Source organism: Leuciscus leuciscus, assembly GCF_965113295.1.
Source record: "Leuciscus leuciscus genome assembly, chromosome: 6".
Taxonomy (NCBI): Eukaryota; Metazoa; Chordata; class Actinopteri; order Cypriniformes; family Leuciscidae; genus Leuciscus; species Leuciscus leuciscus.
This window is the reverse complement of record NC_138730.1, coordinates 41,794,552-41,819,038: the sequence shown is the minus strand read 5'-3', so window position 1 is coordinate 41,819,038 and position 24,487 is coordinate 41,794,552. Positions and strand designations below refer to the sequence as shown.

At 36.6% G+C, this 24,487-nt stretch overlaps 4 protein-coding genes and 1 long non-coding RNA gene across 5 annotated transcripts; 1 reads left to right on the top strand and 4 right to left on the bottom strand.

Moving 5' to 3' along the window:
• Positions 1-1,189: 1,189 nt before the first annotated feature.
• Positions 1,190-4,214, top strand: LOC309501141 (uncharacterized protein). Its single transcript, XM_082173189.1, has 2 exons — positions 1,190-2,667; positions 2,939-4,214. The coding sequence occupies exon 1, from the start codon at positions 1,498-1,500 to the stop codon at positions 2,527-2,529; it is 1,032 nt and encodes a 343-aa protein (XP_082029315.1). The 5' UTR covers positions 1,190-1,497; the 3' UTR covers positions 2,530-2,667; positions 2,939-4,214.
• A 60-nt stretch (positions 4,215-4,274) lies between these two features.
• Positions 4,275-12,387, bottom strand: LOC309501198 (uncharacterized protein). The gene is made up of 4 exons (XM_082173276.1): positions 10,959-12,387; positions 10,704-10,873; positions 4,618-4,657; positions 4,275-4,405 (listed from the first exon to the last, which is right to left on the bottom strand). The coding sequence occupies exons 1-4, from the start codon at positions 11,125-11,127 to the stop codon at positions 4,290-4,292; spliced, it is 495 nt and encodes a 164-aa protein (XP_082029402.1). The 5' UTR covers positions 11,128-12,387; the 3' UTR covers positions 4,275-4,289.
• A 785-nt stretch (positions 12,388-13,172) lies between these two features.
• Positions 13,173-18,262, bottom strand: LOC309501250. Its single transcript, XR_014206816.1, has 3 exons — positions 17,473-18,262; positions 13,907-16,242; positions 13,173-13,876 (listed from the first exon to the last, which is right to left on the bottom strand). It is a non-coding gene; the product is annotated as an uncharacterized lncRNA (long non-coding RNA).
• Positions 18,263-18,289: 27 nt separating this feature from the next.
• LOC309501185 (CD48 antigen-like) lies at positions 18,290-20,178 on the bottom strand (the record flags this gene model as incomplete). The annotated part of the gene is made up of 3 exons (XM_082173256.1): positions 20,019-20,178; positions 18,971-19,279; positions 18,290-18,567 (listed from the first exon to the last, which is right to left on the bottom strand). Coding segments are annotated over exons 1-3 (654 nt in total), but the record flags the coding sequence as incomplete, so codon positions are not given.
• A 717-nt stretch (positions 20,179-20,895) lies between these two features.
• On the bottom strand, positions 20,896-24,133 carry LOC309501161 (CD48 antigen-like). The gene is made up of 6 exons (XM_082173216.1): positions 23,929-24,133; positions 22,852-23,160; positions 22,251-22,508; positions 22,039-22,167; positions 21,461-21,501; positions 20,896-21,341 (listed from the first exon to the last, which is right to left on the bottom strand). Exons 1-6 carry the CDS (start codon positions 23,993-23,995, stop codon positions 21,255-21,257), a joined length of 891 nt encoding a protein of 296 aa, XP_082029342.1. The 5' UTR covers positions 23,996-24,133; the 3' UTR covers positions 20,896-21,254.
• Positions 24,134-24,487: the final 354 nt, after the last annotated feature.

Here is a 24,487-nt window from a genome sequence, read left to right as displayed (position 1 = left end):
TTACCAGCATTAATCTGAGCGACCGGGCTGCATCTTTCCAGCGAATTCTACTCCGTACTCTCCAAGCTCTTGAGGAACAGCTCCAACTTTACAGGATCCTCAAAGAACCTGTGCTCATGGCCTTTGGACACCTTTATAGTCGCCGGATAGAGCAGGAAGGCCTGAAAACCCACCAGCCGAGCCTTCTCCATGGCAGGATAACAGGATTTACGTCGGACCCGTGTCGCCAGGCTGTAATCAGCCGAAAAGCTCACTTCCTTTCCTCCAACGACAAGTGGGGAGTCCCTCGCTGCTTTCAAAATCCGCGCCCTGTCAGTGTATCTTAGGCACGTGAAAATCATGACCCTTGGTTTTGTGGTCGCGTTGCCCCGGGGAGGTCCGATACGGTGCGCTCTCATGATCTCTGGTAACGCGTCCCTCAGGGTGGGGAACCACAGTGGTAGTTGAGCCGTGATATACTGGAAAGAATTTGAATTCTCTTTCAGTTCACATAGACCATGTACAATCACGTTGTTTCGTCTGCTCCGGTCCTCTAAATCGGCTAACTTTGTCTCCACTGTTGACATTGTTTTGGACAAAACTGTAGATGTTTGCTCCACATTAGCCGTACGGCCATTAGATTCGCGTGTGCCTCCCTAAGCGTCTTTGTTTCCTCTTTGAGTGATGAAAAATCCGCTCGAAGTGAATCCAAGTGTTGCTCCAAACGTGCAAATCCTTCCTTTGATGTTGTCTCAGCCTTGGCAAAGTGTTTCTCAAGTGCAGTTTCAATGAGCGAAGTTAACATTTCGGTAGACGCCATTGTGGTTTCACTCTCTGTGGCAGGTGGTGGGTTTGCTTTAGTTACACGCGGCATATGTAATGTCCAAATTCACCCAAAGCAGTCAAAAATAGGTAGATGTTTAACCTCAGATGCTGAAGTCAGCTTTCCAGTGAAAAATACATGGACTACCCGTTTTACATTAAATCATGCAGGAGGAGAATTAAACGCAGCTACCTCTGAGCAGCCATCTTTTATGCAGAGAGAAGCATATGAGAACTGAACTGTGCTAGATGCTATCTGTTGTTGCTATAGATGCTATAGCTGATGCTATCAATATTAATACTAATTTATGACTGAAGTCTTGGATATAATCCGTTTTTTTTTTTTTTTTGTGGTAGGGGTGTAGAGTAGACGCACGATAGGCGAAAAAAAATGTTTGTTTGTGAGTGAGTGTGGAGAAGACGCGTTCAGTCGTGATCCACGGACATACCTTTAAGAGTATCCAGCGTTGGATCACTAATAGGCTTGAGACGCGTCTGCTCAACAGTCCGCGTTGTAACTATGAGGTTTGAGCAGTAGTGCTTCTCAGTGAGGAAAAGTAGAAAATGTTCGTTGTGAGTTTAAAGAGAAAAATCAAGAATTATAAATCAAATCGATAGAGCTCCAAAAACAACAACGCATTCAGACGCGACGCATGCGCATTCGTACAATAAAACCAGACAATTATATAACTTTAAATGAGTCCACCCCGCAAGATTACTGTTAATAAACATGAACCTCGTCTGAAAGGCAAAGGGGGAGGTGTTGCTGTAATTTATAGTAATATCTTCAGAATTATTGAGAAGTTTTGTTTTAAATATAATTCTTTTGAAGTGTTGTTGCTAAATGTAACACTTTGTAGTGTAAATGATAAATCACGTTTAACATTTGTGCTGGCTACTTTATACAGGCCACCAGGGCACCATAAAGACTTTATCAAAGAATTTGCTGATTTTCTATCAGAGTTAGTATTGGCTGCAGGTAAAGTACTAATTGTTGGTGATTTTCATATAAATGTAGATAACGAAAAAGATGCATTGGGATTTGCATTTAAAGACATTCTGAACTCTATTGGAGTTAGACAACATGTGTCAGGACCTACTCATTCTTGTAATCATACTCTAGATCTAATATTATCACATGGAATCAGTGTTGATGCCGTTGAAATTCTGCAGCAGAGCGATGACATCTCAGATCATTATTTAGTCTCGTGTAAACTTCATTTAGCCAAGGCTGCAAAGTCGACTCCGTGTTACAAATATGTTAGACCTATCACTTCTGCTACTAAAGATTGTTTTATTAATGATCTTCCTGATCAGTTTCATCATCTCAGCATCCCAGATAGCTTAGAAGAACTAGATATTGCGACAGAAACCTTTAACTCTCTCTTTTCCAGCACTTTAGACACAGTGGCTCCTTTGCGCTTAAAGAAGATTAAAGAAAATAGTCAAACGCTGTGGTACAACGAGCACACTCAGGCCCTTAAAGGGATAGTTCACTTTGAAATAAATTTTTGGTATGTTTTAGCTTACCTCAAGGGCATCCAAGATGTAGGTGTCTTTTTTTCCGCAGTAGTTTCAATTTTGATATTTTTAGGTCAAACCGTTCTTGTCTGTCAGTCATATAATGCAGGTCTATGGTCACTGTCTCAAAGAGCAAGCACAGAGTCCAAATTAAAACAATTCCCCGTCGTCCAAATTAAACAATTCCCCATCGTAAGTACACATTGATGGCCTAAGACACGAAACGAGCGGTTTGTGTGAGAAAACGAACAGTATTTATATCGTTTTTACCACTTATACACAGCCATGTCCAAGTGATCTGATCTGACGTGTACGCAGACTGGTGCATAGATATATACACTAGATGTCGCCTTAAAGACATTCGTTCCAATGAACTGCCGTAGACAAGGCGACATCTAGTGTGTATATATCTATGCACCAGTCTGCGTACACGTCAGATCAGATCACTTTGACATGGCTGTGTATAAGAGTTAAAAACGATATAAATACTGTTCGTTTTCTCACACAAACCGCTCGTTTCGTGTCTTAAGCCATCAATGTGTACTTACGATGGGGAATTGTTTAATTTGGACGACGGGGAATTGTTTTAATTTGGACTCTGTGCTTGCTCTTTGAGACAGACAAGAACGGTTTGACCTAAAAATATCAAAATTGAAACTACTGCGGAAAAAAAGACACCTACATCTTGGATGCCCTTGAGGTAAGCTAAAACATAACAAAAATTTATTTCAAAGTGAACTATCCCTTTAAGAGAGTAGCCAGAAAAATGGAGCGCAACTGGAAGAAAACAAAACTAGAGGTATTTCCCATTTCATGGAAAAAGAGCACGATTGCATACAGAGAGGCCTTAAAAGCAGCTAGATCTGCAAATTTTTCAACCCTATTAAAAGAAAATAAACAAAACCCTAGGTTTTTTATGGAAAATTTGAAACAGTGGCTAAACTAACGAAAAATAAAGCTTCAAGCCCAGAAGTTTCCAAGCAGCACAGCGGTAATGACTTTATGAACTACTTCACTTATAAGATTGATTATATCAGGGAGAAAATGAATAACTATGCAACCGTCTACTACAGTATCGCATCAGGGACTGCATTGTAGTCTCCCTAAGGAAAAATTCGATTCATTCATTGCTATAGGAGAGGAAGAATTTTCTAAACTCGTTAAATCATCTAAATCGACAACATATATGTTAGACCCTATACCGACTAAGCTACTGAAAGAGATGCTACCAGAGGTCATAGATCCTCTTCTTAATATTATTAATTCATCTTTGTCATTAGGATACGTACCAAAAACCTTTAAGCCGCTTGTTAAAAAAACGCAACTTGATTGTACAGAATTAGTAAATTACTGGCCGATCTCGAATCTACCTTTTCTGTCAAAGATACTAGAAAAGGCAGTATCCTCACAACTATGTTCCTTTTTAGAAAGAAATGGTATCTGCAAGGATTTTCAGTCAGGATTTAGACCATACCATAGTACTGAGACAGCTCTCATTAGAGTTACAAATGATTTGCTCTTATCATCCGATCATGGTTGTATCTCGCTATTAGGGTTACTTGATCTTAGTGCTGCATTTGACACTTTCGACCACAACATTCTTTTAAATAGACTCAAAATTAGGTTGGCAGTAGTAGAATTGCATTAGCATGGTTTAAATCATAATTATCTTATTACCATATTACCAAAAGGTGTCAACTCTGAATGTAAATTCCCATTGTTAGCAGATGTTTCCATGTGAAAGAAGTTTCTGTCTATATAAGGAAATGCAACAAGAAGATCGGGGCCTTTCTGTATGTCAGATTAGCCCGTGATTAGCCCACGTTCAATGAAAGTCTTTGGTTTGTGTTTATGCTTTGTTAAATGGACTATGTTATTGCAGTAGGTTTCCTTTAGAAAAAAGTTGTATTACTGGTTTTGGGTTTAGTTAAATCTAGAACGGTTATAACATGAAAACTTCACCGGTTTTATGGAACACAAAACATTAACAGATATAAATACAGATTAATGCCAACCTTTCTCAGACGCGTCTTGGATACAAATTCCACTGGAAATACGTCCAGAGACGCATGGAATGGACATTCTGTACAAAATGTAAAATCTGGTTAGAAATGAATTAATTACTTAACTTGGACAGAGAATGTCTAAAATTTTAAATGCAAAACAATTTTTAAACATGTTCAACAGCACTGAAACAAATATAAACATCAATATTATGAGAACTTTCCAAATGGATGACAATGTGTAATAGACTAGCAATGCAAAGAGCTAACTGTATTGTATAACATTTTATACCTGTGTCTTTCTCTTTGCTGCCATGTTGACAGCTGACTTGCTGTGAAGTAAAACAAAACATTTGTTAGCCTTAGTTCAAGTTCGCATTGTTCCTTGCTCTTTGTACTGGCTTTAGCCAAAGTAATTTCACTCAGCGGCCATCTTTTAAATGCCTCTTGGTAGGGCTGTAGTCAAGACCACCTTTGTCGAGTCCAAGACCAGGGGCCGGTTGCATAAACCTCTAAGACTAGTCTTACAAGTTAGACATCAATTTATTTTCTTTAAGACGGATCATAGCTTTTTTAAATCAGTTACATAAAAACGTAGATAAGCCTACTTTGATACCGAAAACTAAGACTGACTGCCCCTGACTAACTGCTAGTAGGTCATACTAGAACTTAAGACACTGTCTTAACATTATGGCTATGTTTATGCAACCGGCCGCAGGACTAGTCGAGTCCAAGTCAAGACCGAGTCCAAAGAGGTTCGAGTCCAAGACAAGACAGAGTCCAAAAAGGTTCGAGTCCGAGTCAAGACCGAGTCCAGGACAGGAAAAAAAAGTCTTATGCATGACATTATCAAGACAATCATTTTGGGTTATTATTTGTTGATCTAAAAGCAAAAACAGTGTCACAACACCCAGGATTTTTAAGTATAGACATTCCCCTTGATATCATATAATCTTCTAATCTAAAGAAAACAGAATGATGACATATGGTGATACCTCATAATAGCAGTGTTAGAACTGATATACAAATACCAACCCACTACTGTTACCAATGCTAGGTACTAGTACTGAGCATTTGAGCAACAAAATTACAATATAGCTTCACTGCAGATGTACACAATAGTGTAGAAAAGAAGTGTCTTCATCTGCAGTGAAGCTATATTGTGGTTGGTATATATATATATATATATATATATATATATATATATATATATATATATATATATATATATGGTTGGTTTATGCCTTCCCTGAAAAAAATATTGTATTATATTGTTATTTGGACGTGGGTTAATAGGAAAGACATTGTATTTTCAGAAAACATTAAAGTTTGGTTAAACAACAATGAACACAGTGTAATTCAACATACCGTATTTTCCGGACTATAAGTCACACTTTTTTTCATAGTTTGGCTGGTCCTGCGACTTATAGTCAGGTGCGACTTATATATCAAAATTAATTCAAACTGAGATGAACCAAGAGAAAACATTACCATCTACAGCTGCGAGAGGGCGCTCTAGTTGGCGGAGTTGTTCAGAAGCGACACCAAGGATGAAGAAAATTCAATGGATTCAGTGATGTGGAATGAGATTGCTAGTGATGGCAAAATCGAGGCCTCGTGAACCAATGAAACAGTTGAACCAAATGTGCCATATTGTTTCGAGGCTTCGAATCAATCCGACACCCGTCTCAACGGTGACACCTAGTGGTCACTTGCAGGTGTTGATCTGAAACAACCTTGACGAGCCATTAAAAAAATGTGTTGTTTTTTTATTATTATAATGTTCTAATATGTGAAGCTTGTAACCTATAGGCTCCTCACTGTGCATAATGTTATTTTGGTCATGAAAAATGAATATTAATAAAAGAAATCAAGCCACAATGTCTCACTTTTTTAGAGATTTTTATTCAAAAATATTAATTTATCTGCTGTGGAAGGACTTAGCCTACTTCTTTTTTTACAGATAATTTCTCCAGCCTTTGAAAAAATCCTCTCACAAGGGACACTTGTTGCTTGTCAAATGGCGCATCATGGATGATGTATTGTTGCAGTAGGCTAGCTGCCGATCACAATACACACATCTCACTTTATTTGGGGTTTCTAAATGGAAATGCTCCCACACCACTGATGTACGGCATCTCTTCTGGGGAGCCTCCATTTTATCTATCTATCCAAATCTATCTATATATGAATTGATCTATGTATCTAGATATGTATCTATAATCTATGTATCTATAATCTATGTATCTATATATGTATCGATCTATAATATATGTATTTATATATGTATCTGTAATCTATCTATATATGTATCTATCTATTAATCTAGCTGTCTATATATATTTATATCTATGTATCTATTAATGTGTCACTATATGTATACTCTGTCTGTCTCTAGCCTATCAGTCAATGTGTTGTGTCCCTTGTCAAAAAATCCTAAAGGATTCCAATAAGAAAATTGTACAGGATTCTAATTAGAATTTCTATCATATTTTGGAACCATTCCTATAGGATTTCCAATAGGAATTGTCTTACAGGACTATACATACATATTCTATAGGATTCCGATAGAAATTGTCTTATAGGACAATGCATAAATATCCTGTAGTATTTTCTACAGGATTTTAATGGGATCCAATTGGGTCACTACTCCGGTTTATATGGGATTTCCTTTTTTTTCTTGAGAATTTTTTAGAATCCTAAAGGTGCACTCTTCCAATGTTTTTCTTTTACTAATGGTAGTTTTTTGATTGTGTCTTGCAGTTTGCTTAAACTCACCTCGATGTAGATATTGTTCACTGTTTAATGCATGTTGTGCAACCTGCAGTCACATAAACAGCATGGCAGGTGATTTGGGCAAACAGTATTAGTGCACACATTTCTAAGGCACTGATAATGGATTGATGAAATAAAACAAACAAATCAACAAATGCATTTTCTGTTATTTTAATTTCATTAGTATTTTATTTATTTATTTCTTCTTTCATAACTAATGAATTTATTACTTTTATGTATAATTATGTATACTTTTATGTATACTTTTAATTTTAATTTTAAAATTAAAATTTAATAAATTTTAATTTATGTATACTTTTAATATATAATGATTATATACATTACAGACTTACACACACATACACTCAAACACACTCTCTCAGTTTTTTTCGTTGGAAGCACATCCCATGTTGGGGATCTTCAATCCATTGGATTAACATAAACCTCATTTTCTAAATAGGATTAAAAAAAAAAGACAATATATTCAGTCAATCACATGCTCTTGATGTGTGGGTAAAACAAAAAGTGTTTATCCTAATATTATATGCTTTGATGTTTAATGTAAAAAGACATGAATGTTTTATAGGTGTATTAATCTTGGTTGAGGTTTCTCGTTTATATTGCGAGGTTTACAGTGGATTTAGAACAGATAAGGGCCATTTCCCTCCAAAATAATGTTTTAAACTGTTACTAAGCAACCAGCAACAGAAACGTATGTCCGAGGCATAACCGACAGCCACTGATGATTAAGTCCATTGAGATGTTAACTACAAAAATAACCTTTAAGAAATTACTTAAGTTTCTACTTAAGGTGTATTTCTACTTAAAAGTTTCTACTTATGGTGTAAGTAGTTGATAAATGTAAGACCGTTAACTTTAAACATGATCTATACCGAAAAGCAGATGACTAACGTTAACGTTACTGACCACACATGTCTATGTTAAGAAAAAAACATTGTACGCAGGCTTACACATAAATATTTCTAGATTGTGTCAAATGTTAATATAAAGAAACGTTTAAATATGTTACTTACAATTGTTTGTCACAGCTCGTCACAGAAAGTTCGTCTCCTCCGACCGTTGCACTGCAGTGTGAGCGAGGATGCGCATGCGCAATTGAATGTTCATGCCTACGAGTTGTGGGCGGTGTTCTTTGTATGAATATACAAATTATTTTCCGTTCAGTTTTTATTATGTTAACTTTCTAACGCCAAGATTTTGTATTATAATTATAATTATTATTTACAATAATAAATAAATAAATGATGATAATAATTAATGAATAAATAAAATTTTGTGTTATGATTAAAATGATCTTGCTGTATAAATGTTTATAATATTTAATATTATACATTTAATGTTTAATATTATATATTTAATTTAATATATTTAATATTTAATGGTGTTCCTGCAAGTGTAAATAAATCATTTTATTGTGTCGACTACATGACACTCTACCTAAATTGTATTTATAATCTTTTATTTATGAATCTGTCTATAATGTATATAATTTCTGAATTGAAATGATTAAAATGATCTTGCTGTATAAATGTTTATAATATTTAATTGTAATTACCTGGAAAAACAGCACAACATACAGAAATACAGATATAGAATTAAAAAAAAATATATAGGACAAACTGAAATTCCATGAAAATAAATTTGAATGAAGGACTCTAAGAATAATAAGATCCTATAAGAATCAAATTAGATCCTACAGGACAAAGTGACATTCCATTAAAATTAATCAGAATGTCCAATAGGATTCTAAGAATCTAATAAGATCCTATTGGAATCCAATAAGATCCTACAGGATCAACTGAAATTCCATTAAAATAAATCAGAATGTCCAATAGGATTCTAAGAATCCAATAAGATCCTATTGGAATCCAATAAGATCCTACAGGATCAACTGAAATTCCATTAAAATAAATCAGAATGTCCAATAGGATTCTAAGAATCCAATAAGATCCTATTGGAATCCATAAGATCCTACAGGATAAACTGAAATTCCAATAGGATTTTTTGACAAGGGGTAAATTTAAATGTAAGTCTAAATTGCCTATAACTAATCAAATCGCACTATGTCACTATATCACCAAAAATCCGCTATCTCAAAATCAAACTCCTCTCACAAAAACCCACGAGGTCAAAATGCGTTTATTTCACTTTTATACAGATGTGCGATGTGTGGTCTGTTCCCGACCGTGTCAATCAAACGCTGATTCGGCGGACCACACCTGATGAAACACTAGTGAAACACTTCGAGGCTTCGTTTGGTCATAGTCACGTGACATGGGTGTTTCGAATCACGCTTCGGATCAGTGTTTCGACACATCTGCGCTTCGGGATCTCGCAAAGCTTCGGAACGACTGTTTCGCTTCAGCCATCCTTAGAGATTGCAGGAGCTTGGTGAACTTGTTTACTGCTAACTTGCTTGTTGGACTCGCTGGCTTATGTTCATTTAGCCTATTCAGCCTCCCAGGTATATGTTCTTTATGCTATTGTGTAGCTGAATAACTGTTAATGTGTTATGTTAAAGGGATAGTTCACCCAAAAATGAAAATTCTGTCATCATTTACTCACCCTCAGGTCGTTTCAAACCTGTATGAATTTCTTTTTTCTGCTGAACACAAAAGAAGACATTTTGAAAAATGTCGGTAACCAAACAGTTGATGGACCCCAATGACTTCCATAGTAGGAAAAAAAAATACTATGGAAGTCGTTGGGGTCCATCAACTGTCTGGTTACAGACATTTTTCAAAATGTCTTCTTTTGTGTTCAGCAGAAAAAAGAAATTCATACAGGTTTGAAACAACTTGAGGGTGAGTAAATGATGACAGAATTTTCATTTTTGGGTGAACTATCCCTTTAACATACCGGACACCTATTCAGCCTGTTGTTCTGTGTGCTACTGTGTACTTGAATAACTTGCCTTTCCTGATTAAATGTCTGTTCTTGGTCTTGGATTTTGTGAAATAAATTTCAAAAAAAAATGCGACTTATAGTCCAGTGCGACTTATATATGTTTTTTTCCTCTTCATGACGCATTTTTTGACTGATGCAACTTATACTCCGGAGCGACTTACAGTCCGGAAAATACGGTATGTTCTTTTTATTTGAGGACAAACTGCAGAATTTTAAAATAAATTCATCAGGTGTTTAAGAAATTCATAAGAATCATTTTCACAGTATACTTAACATTACAAGCATTTGTACAACGGTGTATTCTTCAAAAGCTTTTTTAACATGAACTATAACTGGAAAAACAAATCTGAGTAAATTATTGACTCTTAGAGTGTAGCATTCTGTCTGCAGGTGAGGTAAGTACAACTATTCAGTTTTACAAAAGTGTTTTGTTACACTTGAGAAATATGAGGGAGGAGAGCATTTCCGCTCCTAAACTGGCTCTATGGGGCCTCATAATGAGCCCTCCAGCACTGAACACTCTTTCAACTGGTGCTGAAGAAGCAGGTACAGAAAGCACTTTGACAGCTAGGGCATGCAAATTACGGTATTTGTCCTTGTTTTTCAACCAAAAATACCAAAAAGGGCATCCTGCTCTGCCGGACAGCTCTGAATATCCTCCAGGTATGTATTTACCTCACTGTTGACACTTGGATGATATCCATGGGTGGAAGTGTTCTTTTTGTGAGTTTTATATTTTGCCAGGAGCCGTGGAATCTTGGTGTTTGGGGGAGAATCCTGGGTTGGTTCTGTGGGTTCCTCACAGATGTCCAGGTCCACTTTCTTAGCCTGAGCGATCAAGCTGTCTGGAAAAAAAGAAAACAGAAATAAATTTGACTCACTTCTTCTTCCACTTCAATAACCTTTTTAAATAAATTTTGAAATAAATACCTGTTAGTGACTTCTGCAGTTCCTTCTTAGTATTTTGTATGGTGGTAGCACTGCCACTGGTTCTGACATCCATCTCAACCCAGTTCATCCTGAACTGGGGGTCCAGCATCGCTCCCAGCATGTATATATCATGGCCAAATGGCAAATCAAGGCCATGATCTTCTGCCATTCGTAATCCAACAAAGATGCCGGCAAATCTTCTTTTAAGTGAGGCTTTGAAGGCCCTGGTCAGTGGCTCTTTTCACTATCCATTTCTGTTAAATGAGAATGTAGCTCGAGGACAGTAGGGACAACCATGCTGATGTAACAATTTTGTCACCCTCGGTCAATTCAGTGGCCTCAGCAAACGGTCCAAGAATTTGTGTAAGTTCTCTACACTGGGCCCATTCACGTGAGCTGAGGACAACATTCTCAAAGTCCACTGAGCACATCTGAGTTAGTGCAGTATGATCTAATTCGATGACTCTTATATTTGTCTGAATTGCGAATTCCACCTTGTGACATTTGAGACTGGAATGCTTTTACCACTTCCAAAAACAGCCTCAAATCGATCCTTAAAGACAGTGCTACTGTGCAGCAGACTGGCAAGTTTGCAGAGGTGGACAAAGTACACAACTTCCTTACTTGAGTGAAAGTACAAATACTACTGGTCAAATATTACTCCGTTACAAGTAAATGTTGTAAAGACTGATTTTTACTTAAGTAAAAGTACAGAAGTACTTGTTTTTAAAAGTACTTAAGTATCAAAAGTAAAAAGTAAATGTCAATGCATTGTTTTATTATTGTTGCATTGTTGTATGTAATACTTACAGTACCTTATGCTGTTGAATCTATGCCTGCATACCCTCATATTAATATCACATTTATTTCTAGAACACAGTTCCAGTAGTGGGATTGAATGTGAGATTGAATAAGTCACTCAATAACGTCCACAATGGTTTCGGACACCCAAATGGCTGTTCCCTCAGATACTGCCCTATTTAAAGTTTGTTGGCTTTTAGTATGAATATGTTAGCCTTACTGTTATCTATAAGCTAGTGTGCTCCAAATCAACGACAAAATTTGCATTTAGAAGACCAAACCCGACGCTGAAAATGAAAATCAGGTTGATGTCAGAATCCAACGTCAGATTGACGTTAATCTCCAACGTTGGACAGATGTTGTATTGTGGTTGAAAATGAAAATCGTGTTGACGTCAGAAACCAACATCAGTCGAGTTCTGACATCAACCTGACTTTCATTTTCAACCAAAATGCAACTAAAATCATTCCCTGACTGACGTTACTACTTTCTACTCGAGGACCTTGACAGAAATGTTGTGGAGTAAAAAGTATGATATTTGTCTTTCAGATGTAGTGAAGTTAAAGTAAAAAGTTTCCAGAAATAATAATACTCAAGTAAAGTACAGATACTCAAAAAGTGTACTTAAGTACAGTGCTCAAGTAAATGTACTTTGTTACTGTCCACCTCTGCAAGTTTGGCCATTTTTGAGATTGCCCGAGACATCACTTTTACTTTTTTCATCCCATCCCCGATAACCAGTTGAAGACTGGGCAAAGCAGGATAGCCGTTGACGGGAACCAAGAAGAAAGTCCGTATCTAACTGTTCCCCAACCATGTCCTCCTCATCCTCAATGTCATCTGAGTGGTCTGCCATAATGACTTTAAAAGCCTTCTTCGTGTTAGCTGCATTATCAGTGATGATAAAAATCTACCTTATCACTGATATTGTAGTCATCTAGTATTTCATCAAATGCAGCTGAAAGGTTTTCAGAGCTGTGACGCCCTTTGAATCTCCTGCAGTTGAGGAAGCAGACACTTTCATGTCTCCTTCCTCAACAGGTCTCACTGGTTCTCCGCCTCCACTTTCTGTCTCTTGCTCTTCAATTTGCTCTTTATCCTCCGATCTTTCCTTCATCCTCACTTCTACATTTTTCTCTGATTAAATGTCTTCATCTTCTACAGCCTCTTTTAAGACCTGACTCTCTGTCCTATCACCCTCTGTGTCCTCTTGCTCTTTTTCTGGACTTTTGAATCTCTGTTCCTCAACAGGCCTCTCTGGTTCTTCCTCCCCACTTTCTATCTGTTGTTCTTCGATCTGCTCTTCATCCTCCAGTCTTTCCATTTCTACATTGTTTTCCAGTATAATGTCCTCTTCATCTTCTACAGTCTCTTTCAAGTCCTGCGTTTCTGCTTCATTACCTTCTGTGACCTCTTGTTCTTCTTCTGGACTCAAACCTTTTAAAAAAGTACCATTAAAGTCATATATAATTATAATTTTTTTACAGTACCATTGGTTTGGCTCATTTCTTGAAACAGAAATTACATTCTCAAAACTCAAAGATCATTTGGCAAAACAGTCTTACAGTTCAGCACAACACTATAGCTCACTTGAAAAAGCTCATATCTCCCAAAACAGTTCACTCTGTGTCAAAACTAAATTTCCTTCTCATCTAAACAGTCAGTGCCCCCAAAATGCTTCGTCCCTTTGGCATTGTGTAAGCACTGCAAGTCAAAATGTTTAGATGTTTTGTCACTATGGCAGAGGACCATTGAAATATCCCTCATGTCCACCTTTCAGTCTTAGCCCAGTCCTTCATTGACAATGGTTACTGTACTGTTTTTTGTCTAGCTAACAGAATACAATTGTGTATAAAACTGAAAAAAAGAAATAGGATTTTAGGGTAAGAGTAGCCTCCAAGGTTTGACATCACACACTGCACTCATACTGCCAAGGAAATTGTAACCATTATCATTCACACACATAAAATAACTTCTATACATCAGAGTAAAAAGAAAATGTATACAGCATAGTATACTGTAATATAAACACACAAACAAAAAACAATGAAAATGATATGCAGCCTACAGTGCTGTAAATAAAGCTGGAGTTTCACAACTAACAGTTCTTCACTGGTCTCTGTCCTCACACTCCCTCTCCTGGCCACCGTCCTCCTCACCCTCCTGGCCATCCACACGCTGCTGTCTGTCTGGCCACAGATTCTCGTCCACATCACAGCGTATGTTCTCCCTTGCGATGCAACGAGGGAAGAAACGGCGTGCATGTCGCAACCATCCCCTACACTGATCTCCTGTAATATCCTCACACGCAGCATCCATTGCATGGAGCAGGGACCTCTGATCTTGAGCCCGATGCTCATACACTCTCCACCTCCATGCGGAGAAATACTCCTCAGTAGGATTGAGGAAAGGAGAGTAAGGTGGTAGAAACACCTTGACCATCCTTGGATGAGTAGTGAACCAGGCCCTGATGAGCGGGCCACGGTGGAAATTCACATTGTCCCTTACAATGACATATTGTGGTAGGTGAGGCCCTACGAGACCTCTCTCATTTTCAGGGATCAAATCAAAATGAAGGCAGTCCAAGAAGATGAGGAGGTTCTGTGTATTGTATGGGCCAAGACTGGGGATGTGAGTGGCCACACCATTCTCAGACATGGCAGCACACATAGTTATATTGCCCCCTCGCTGGCCTGGGACATCCACCGTGGCCCGGTGTCCAATAATATTACAGTTTTTCTCAGTCGCTTTGGTGCATTTCTCACATCACTATTTACATTTGCACAACAGTTAATGCAGTTCTCAAAACAATTAGTACAAACTGCAAACCCTAGTTGATAATCTGCAAAAGTGTGTCACTTGCTCAAAATGGATAGATCATTCCTCAAAAGCAAGTATTCATGTCAATGAAAGTGTCAGTGTCATCAAGATGAAAAGTCCTGACACCATTGTTTATGAACAAGATAGTCAAATGGCTTTGTCATGTTTTCATTATGACAGTTAACTCTGTAAATGTTTTCCAATGCAAAAAAGTCAGATCTTGGTGACACTACCTGAAAATGCTCAAGACAGCACTATATACTATTTGCACAGCCATTTGAAAAATACAGTAAAGTTACTCATTACTGTATTTAGTGAGGTAACTGAGTACAAGACACTGAATATGTATGTTTCACATTTTTACTGCATATGCTCTTTGCAATTCTAATTTGTTCACAACATTGTGCAAAAGAAAAAATACACCCTTATTTACAACAAACATAAACTCCCTTTGGGTAGAGCTGTGCAACACTGGAAACAATATTGCAGCACATATTGGAACTGAACATACAACATACATAGTACTGTAATCATTCATGCACATCCAGACGTTCCTCTCTGTCTGGCCACATAATTTCATCTACATCACAGCGAATATCATCTCTTGCAGTCAGAAAAAGAGAAAGGGTCTTGCTTTTTTCAGAAAAAAAAAAAAAAGATTTTAAAAAATGTGTACAATTTGCTTGACAGATTTTGACAACTAGTTCAACATTTTTGTATGTAATGACTCAAGCAATGAAATGAGGACTATTAGTTTTATATGGAATGACTATTCAGCATTCACAAGTATAGTTCATTTTGACTGACATGACATAAGCAAATTATAATGTTATAAAACAGCAGAGAGTTGTATGAAAGCAATTGATGCATGTCCAAAAGCATTTGCAATTTGTTGGAAGGAATGAGAAACTGCTACTATGATGTGCACAAATGACTAAATGTTGTGGAGGTTGAACTAACTGTTGTGCAAATGTAAATAGTGATGTGAGAAATGCACCAAAGCGACTGAGAAAAACTGTAATATTATATATATATATATATACATATATGATATTCATGGTATTATGTTCTTGACTAATTTTGACAACTGAACAGACTATTGTATATGTAATGACTTATACAATGAAATGACGCTGACACATTTTGGAGCGAACAACCATTAGACTGAGAATCAACAATCAGTTTAGATCAACAAGATCTATTTACTTGGAAATTGTGCTAAATGTAGACTACCTGTACTTAATCATTTGCAAAGATGTACTGAGACATTGAGACATGTACTTAGACATTTGCAATTTTATTAAATGAATGAGAAATTCAATTCTGTTGTGAACAATTGCCAAGTGGTTTGGAGGTTTGTCCATGTTGTTTTGAGAATGTCATTTCTGTTTCAAGAAATGAGCCAAACCAATGGAGAAAAACTGTAAATAAAGTGTAGTTTAACATAGAAACTTGTATAGCTACAGTATTTAGGTATCAGCGCTTGCAAATACAATTTACCCTGTAAAATATATTTAAAGAGGATGAGCATTTTGTCCATCACCATATGTCCCTTAGGTGGGAACTCAAAGGGACACTGGACCTCCGTTGTCCACTTATGGGCCTTCGAACATTTCCCTAGTAGAAGAAGAGGAACATATCCCAGAGCTTTCAGCTTCTCCATCTAAAATATAAGAACGTCAAACAGTACAGCTTTTAAAAATGGTTCTTAATAATTCTGAAAGAAACAGTTAAAAAATATGCTTAGCATCATGTGACTCCAAGCCAACATGTGTTTTTTCTTGCTTGAACACAAAAACTGATTATTATTTATATTATACCATAACAAAGGCTATTCAGACTGTTTAATTTCAGAAAAACAAAACAAATCAAGGCTTCTGCTAAAGTTGAGTATGACAAGATTTAGTCATTGTGCATGTGCAGTAGTTCTCCTTTTTCTGGGAACCAGAGCTTCTAATGGCAGCTGCAGTGATGTGTGACTTTACCAACAGCCTATTAGCTCTTTAATTTACAAGAGTTCTGTCCATTAGTGGCACATCAGTGGAAATAATATGAATTACTTGATCAGTTTACAGGAATTACTATTTATTCATGATCATGTAATGTATTGTTATGGACTTTTATGTAAAATATCTTTTGTCTCAACAGAAAAAACTGAGACAAACTAAATCCAGAAGAACTGCGGGAACGTCTCCAAGATGCTTGAAGAAGAAAGGTCTGTGTACTTTTTGATAATTTCATTTCCTGTTTGGAAGGGAATAACGAGAAATGAAAACCTGCTCGTTTATTCGTTTTTTAGTTTAGTTAAAAAAACGAAAAATGAGATTTTGGCTCGATTTTTCATTTTTCGTTTTTTTAACTAAACTAAAAAACGAATAAACGAGCAGGTTTTCATTTCTCGTTATTCCATTCCAAACAGGAAATGAAATGATCAAAAAGTAGGTTACACCAGAGAATGTCTAATAGGAAGACGGGCTCTGGTTACACGGAGACATCTGCAGTGCGGGATTTTGTTGAAACTGATTTTATTTTAGGTAGGCCTACTAGGAACAAGCATATAGTGTTGCCTTATTAACTGAATTGATCAGTTAAAATGAAGAACATAGGCTACATGAAAATGCATATAGCCTACTATTTGATAAGGTTTTAAAAAATGCCCCAGGAAACCAATTTATAGCGGAAATATCACCTCTTTATGGAAAAGTTTGTTTTGTCAACATTGGCTTTGGAAGATAGGCTACATTGAAAATGCAGTTTGCTTCTGTGTACGGATCTACAATGCATGGCATAAAATGTGGTTAATAGTGGATAATTTGACGTGGTTCCTTTTCAAAGTGTCTGTTATCAGTGGATTCTGTTCATGTGTGCCCAGTAGGGCTGTAGTCAAGACCACCTTTGTCGAGTCCAAGACCAGGAATAGTCGAGTCCAAGTCAAGACCAAGTCCAAAGAGGTTCGAGTCCAAGACAAGACCGAGTCCAAAATGGTTCGAGTCCGAGTCAAGCCCGAGTCCAGGACAGGAAAAAAAAAGTCTGCTAAAAAATATAGCCTATAGAAATGTAATCATAATGAAATAATGAATGATTTTAATTTTATTTAAAATAATTGACATTCAAAGAACAAAAAAAAAATGTTATATAGCCTAGGCCTAAAGGAGCACACACATTCGTTTCGACTGTCTGATGAGCCTCACATTCTGTTCCTGTCAATCATACACGCAATGTCAACCAATTAAACTGCATGAGGGAGGGCCGAGCCAACTCACACATACACACACACACACACACACACACACACTAGATATGCGGATAAACCGCAGATCGGGCGGATGACGTGACGAAAAATTATATTTTAATTAAATTCGGGCGGGTGGCGGTTGAACCAATCAAATTAAAAAAGTTTGCCACTAAGCAAACCTGCAAGCTATGAGCCCAGCTGTCAGTAGCCTACTATTGGAGGAGGCCTAAACGTCTCGTAGATGAGACTGCCTGGGTTATTTTGTTTCGATATTAGCTAGGCCTATATTTTAAAACAGCCAGTCATTGTACCACTCATGGAATAGGCATTTAAAAGAGAGGCAGATTATGGAGTGATATGACTCAAAAATTACATCGGGCAATGTTCAGATGTCGTTCAGCGAGATGTTCAGAAGAACGCAAGAGCTAAACTTATACAAGCTCAATAACATCCACCCCCACCCCCCCCACACACACACACACACACACGTGTCTTTACCTCCACAGAGCTGTGTAATGTTTATTCTGTCTATTTTCCAGCTGACAGTGTTGCTATGGTTACAGATGATGGATTCCTCACTGCAGTCCAGGATGAGAGTGTTGATTTGTGATGTCACTTCCTCTGGAGAGCATCTGTTGTTCTGATAGCTAGAGTTTATCATGAGGTCATGAGCTCTGCATGTGAAGTTCACAGTACAGGAGTCACTGCTGGACCAGTGTGAGTTTACAGTCAGAACAGGAGCATCAACAGCGTCTGAAACACACATTTACTCCAAGATCAGAATCACACTCACAGCCCAGTGATGAAAAATGCTTCAAATGCTTGTTTTGTTGAATAAAGACTACAGTAGTGAAGTGATGAAGTACACATTAAATCTAAAGACAACATAAAATTAGTTTTCATCTCTACCCAAAAATATTTCTTTAACCACATTATTTATCTGTATTCTCTATTTAAACGTCTTTACGTATTTAGACGCCAATGTTGTTGTTTTTTGCTTTAATTAAAGTAGCAGAAAAACAATGAATTAATTGAATGTGCCACAAGCTGGTTTCAATGTGCACATTTTTTTAAAGTGAAAATTAAACAGAAATTACTCTTATGAATTTGTATTTATGCAGGAACACATGAAATCACACAATGAAATGAGACTCACCTATAACAGATACTCTGTATGTAACAATATTGTTCTCAAATTGTCCACTTGCTATTGCTGTATAGAGTCCAGTGTCTGTCTTCTGCATGTTCTTCAGTGTGAGAGAGAAGGTTTTATCACTGAAATCCACTCTGTCCTTGTAGGAAGAGTAAAGTCTTACTTTTTTAGATTCATGTATATATTTAACTATATTCTCTGATTTATCATTTGTCCAGGATAAAAGATCAAACTCTGGTAGTTCTTGTGTCTGTATATCCAGTTGAACAGAATCTCCCGTCTTCACAAACACAGAGATCTCAGCACTGAACCCTGAGGAGAGAGAAACACAGTTCAGCTTTTGGATTTGGACCCATTTTACACCTCCATCTTACTCCATCATCAACTCTCACTCCTGTATTTTTTGGGGGATAAATAAATAAATAAATCATAAGGTTCAATGGTTCAGTAATTTGTTGAGGCTGTGTTCACAGTGATATAAATGTGGTATAACGACACCAGACAGAAGTCTGATTACAACTGTAATGCAGCATTAAGACCTTGGTCAAGACATAGGCCTACATCACATCAAGTCAACCGGAACAACTGTCATATACTGTATGTTTTATTATTTTTATATCTGACTTAATTTCGTTAAGCACATCAGAGAGAGACTCAATCCATGAATATAAAATACTTGTTTCTATGATACATGGATCATGAAATATAACAAAAATATCTCTAATAAGTAACTATAACTTTAGGGGCTTTAAAAAGCATCACCAGCATCACTTTGTTTTTTAACCCCTGAAAAACTGGTGTCTGTAAAAAGATTTACATTTGTTTTTCAGTCCAGACATGATTCCACTTCCACTCTAGTGTTAGTAATGTTAGAGACGAGTCACTCTAGTTCTCTAGTGCTTTAGTTTCTCATCAGGAGAAGATCCTGTTCATGAGAAGCAGAACTATAGCAGACTGAACATGATGCTTTATACAAGCGACAATATAGATAAAGCACTTAAAAACAAGACATTTCAGTTAGTTATACACATGTAATAATTGAGTGTATTACCTGTGTTACAGATGAGGTGAAGGATGAAGGATGTAAGCAGATGATCTACTGCCATTGTAACGAACATCAAGATGGCTGAAGTTGTATTCTTAAAACAGGAAGTTGAATATGTGAGAAATGACACTCATGTAGCCTCATTATAACTCTCTCACCAGCTCAGTTTTGTCATGATCCTCGGCTGGACAATTAGTAGTTTAGTTATATCAGTTAGATTTAATGTTAATGCTTCTAAAAATAAAACATAAAGCAGGAGATGTTTAAGAAAGATACAGGACAATTTAAGAAAGTTACAGCATTTTTAATAACCTGCATATTATTTTTTTCTCCTTTTTTATTGAACAATTAGTCATGTACAAACAATATGGCAATATTATTAAATCTTTACATTAGAACATACAGAACAGTAATAACCTGCATATGAATGAGACTATAGAAAGATTGAAAACTGAAAACAAGCATTGATTTGGACCGGTCACAGAAAACATTCCAGCATCCAACAATAAACTAATCTAAATGAGTAACTGTATATAAATGTTAAACCCCATTCATAATACAAGCCACACACAGGTTTACATTGATTTGAGAGTGACATTAACATTTGTAAAGACCAACTAGAACATTGGCCCAGTTTATCTGGTTAGAATGGCCCTGTTAGCCTCCGCTGGTAGAAGTTATAACTACACCATCTGACTGCAAAAAGCATTTTCCCCACCAATGACAGCCATTCAAAATATCAGTGTAAAAATAGCAGAATATGGCAAATATCAAATTATGTACTTCAGGGATCCTGCAGCACCTGAGTCTTTGAGATGAAGGTTTGTGAGTCCAGTCAGGATAGCTTTCTCTGGGAATTATAGCGCTCATAAGAGAACACAAATTGTTTCAGTTGATTTTTTTCTTTTTCTAAAGTATTATCAAATGTACCTATACTTTACCAGATTAGTGTCACTAACATTTTAAAATCTCATGTTCAACAGAAACCTAGTCAAGAAAGTCAGCAAATTCAAACAGCATAAAATCAATAAACAGTAGATTACAGTACATGAAACTATATATTCAAATGATATGAGGGAAGCAGAGAAGCACTATAATATCTGAGGCAACGGACTGAAGTTCATTGGACTTACATTAGTAAGAGTATCTGTACTCTTCCACAAGAGTCATGAAATCTGGGAGTAAATGAAGACTTTAAGCTCCATTTGTGAGTCCAGTCAATCCAAAAAGTATTTTTATGCTTTAACATTCGTGAGCAGGTGTTTGTTGTCCTACTATACAGTAGGTGACGGTGGTCCAGGTATCTCCTGTCATTTTCTGCGTCAGAGTCTAAAAATAAATAAATCAAGCCATCACAAAATGTGAAACAGTTAATATTCAGTATTGGGTCACATGACATTTATTATCTGTGACGTCTGCAGGAATATGAACAGTCATTTGAATCTCACCTCAACATCATCATAGTCTGTATCATCACTCTGTTTGACACCTGAGAGGTCAGAATGGAAGTTTACTGCACAGATTACAGGTTTGTATGGAAATTCTCTGCATTTGATTACTGTCAGATGTTTGATTTCTCTCATCTATCAGACTGACAGCCTACAAGTTTAATAATGACCAGAGTTCTGGATTCACTAGACAGCGACAAAAATGAGTTGAGTATTTATTGCCAGCAGCAAATATTTAGTGAAGTCAGAATTGTAGTCAAGATTTGAGAAGAAATATTTAGAAACAAGATCATTTTGTGTATTTAAGGGATTTGCAAGGAATATTTTATGCTGTGAAACAGGAGGAAAATAAACTATAAACATACAATATGGCCAGACAAAACTAGACAATGATTTATCTTGGCTTAATATCTTATAAATGTTTAGACTGTGCAGTAATCATGTGTTGTTTCTCTACATAAACCTTATTGCTTATGTTCCCCTTTAATCATTTCCATATTCCAACATTCTTTAGCTACTAAAGAATCAATTATTTAGGTATAAATATCAGTTTTTTAATATTTGTGAGATGGATATACCTTTATTATTCTTGTAGCAACAGTAAAGGAGCAAACCAGAAAACACTATCACTATCACTCCCACAACACCAAACACAATAAACATAAGACTAAATGTATGGCGAGTTTCGATTTGTAGTCTTTCATTATCTGGAAAGTAAAAGATGAACAACATAATTAGTCTATAGTAAGCAGCCTTGATTTGTGAGATAAAATTAAAAGCAGATATTTACCTCTACAGAGTTGTTTTATATGTATTCTGTCTTCCTTCCAGCTGACAGTGTTGCTATGGTTACAGATGATGGATTCCTCACTGCAGTTCAGGATGAGAGTGTAGTTCTCATGTGATGTCACTTCCTCTGGAGAGCATCTGGCATATTCAAAAATGGAGCTGAGTGTGAGGTCATGACCTCTACATGTAAAACTAAAAGTAACACAGGAATCACTGGACCAGATTGAGTTTACAGTCAGAACAGGAGCTTCCACAGCGTCTGAAACACACATTTACTCCAAGATCAGAATCACACTCACAATTTAACAGAACATTGATTTAAAAAAAAGTTTAAACATTAATTCATGCCGTATAAATATCACAGTAGAGATGCAGTATACATTCAAATCTAAACACAACATAAAGAATAAACACGACCCAACAATATTTCTTTAACCACATTTATCTGTATTCTTTATTTAAAATGTCTGAGTAAAAATCAATAAAGTAAAAAAAAAAGTGCCACAAGCTTAAATGTGCACACTATATAAAAGTGAGAAATTAAACATAAATGACTCTTATGAATTGTCTTTTATGCAGGAACACAATGAATGAAGACTCACCTATAACAGATACTCTGTATGTAACAATAGTGTTCACTGATTCTCCAATTGTTCTTGCTGTATAGAGTCCAGTGTCTGTCTTCTGCATGTTCTTCAGTGTGAGAGAGAAGGTTTCATCATTGAAATCCACTCGGTCCTTGTAGGAAGGGTGAAGTCTTACTTTTTTAGATTCATGTATATATTTAACTATATTCTCTGATTTATCATTTGTCCAGGATAAATCATCAAACTCTGGTAGGTCTTGTGTCTGTATATCCAGTTGAACAGAATCTCCCGTCTTCACAAACACAGAGATCTCAGCACTGAACCCTGAGGAGAGAGAAACACACTGTTTTGTTAAGCATCTCACGCTCTGTGTTCAAGTACCAGAGTTGATCAAAACTACTGTTTCCATTCTGGAGTTGCAGTCTTGCAGATATTTTAGTCCTTACATTATGCATCGCTCTCAGTGCAATGTTAAATGTTAAATCACAGGTTATATGTGTTTGATGAACATTGAAAACACACAAATATCAAAACAAACTATGAGCGAGTCGCGCCGACAGTGGAGGACAGGCCTGGACTTTACGTTGTGTTTCTGTTTTATTATGTGACAGCAGTCGTCCGTGAGGGGCTGCTGCCTTTACTCTCGTTTTGTGTTTATTATTTTATTATTAAAAGTCTTTGATCGTTCACCGGTTTCCGTCTTCTTCCCACAACAACGAACTGTGTTACAACCACTGATCTATAAAATGACCATTATTATCATGTGTCATTCTATATAGATCAGTGGTTACAACATCATACATGCTTCATGAAATATAACCAAAATATCTTCAATAAATACAAATCTGATGTCTGTTTTTTAATCCCTAATGTAGCCTAATGGAAATGATTCTTTATAGTGTTAGTAATGTTAGAGACGAGTCACTCTAGTTCTCTAGTGCTTTAGTTTCTCATCAGGAGCAGATCCTGTTCATGAGAAGCAGAACTATAGCAGACTGAAGATGATGCTTTATACAAGCGACATTATAGATAAAGCACTTAAAAACAAGACATTTCAGTGAGTTATACACATTTAATAACTGAGTCTATTACCTGTGTTACAGATGAGGAGAAGGATGAAGGATGTAAGCATACGATCTACTGCCATTGTAACGAACATCAAAATGGCTGAAGTTGTTATTTAAAACAGGAAGTTGAATATGTTGAAATGACACTCATGTAGCCTCCGGCTCCTTACAACTCTCTATGTCAGACGAGGAAAATCACAGTTTCACACTGATCTCTGAGAAACAGCTTCTCCCTCCATATTGATGAGATTAGAAATGATGAAACTTGAACCAGCCACAGAAAACAGACTATATGGAAAAATACACATACAAGCATGTTGTGATTAGCATTGGTTCCACTACTACTATATGAGCAATCACTGTTAATGCACACCTTACATTAACATTAAGAGGTAATGTTACATTACATCACTCCCAGTGTGTGTGCTCTAACTTGGATGGCGTAAATGCAGAGGACAAATTCCAAGTATGGGTTACCACCTTCTCATAGTAGATCAATATTTCCAAGTATGCTTGCCACTGTACTATCCCAGCTAGCACTAATATGTTCTAAGAACGCTTTGCTAACATTCCCATTAAGTTAT

Coding starts and splice junctions, on each gene's coding strand:
- LOC309501141 (XM_082173189.1), top strand. CDS start 1,498: ATGAGTCCACCCCGCAAGATTACTGTTAATAAACATGAACCTCGTCTG.
- LOC309501198 (XM_082173276.1), bottom strand. CDS start 11,127: ATGGCAGAAGATCATGGCCTTGATTTGCCATTTGGCCATGATATATAC. Junction 10,874..10,958: donor ACTGCAGAAGTCACTAACAG/GTATTTATTTCA, acceptor CTTTTTTTCCAG/ACAGCTTGATCGCTCAGGCT. Junction 4,658..10,703: donor ATCCAAGTGTCAACAGTGAG/GTAAATACATAC, acceptor TTTACTTCACAG/CAAGTCAGCTGTCAACATGG.
- LOC309501161 (XM_082173216.1), bottom strand. CDS start 23,995: ATGTTCGTTACAATGGCAGTAGATCGTATGCTTACATCCTTCATCCTT. Junction 21,502..22,038: donor TTGCTACAAGAATAATAAAG/GTATATCCATCT, acceptor CTGACCTCTCAG/GTGTCAAACAGAGTGATGAT. Junction 21,342..21,460: donor CAGACTATGATGATGTTGAG/GTGAGATTCAAA, acceptor ATTTATTTTTAG/ACTCTGACGCAGAAAATGAC.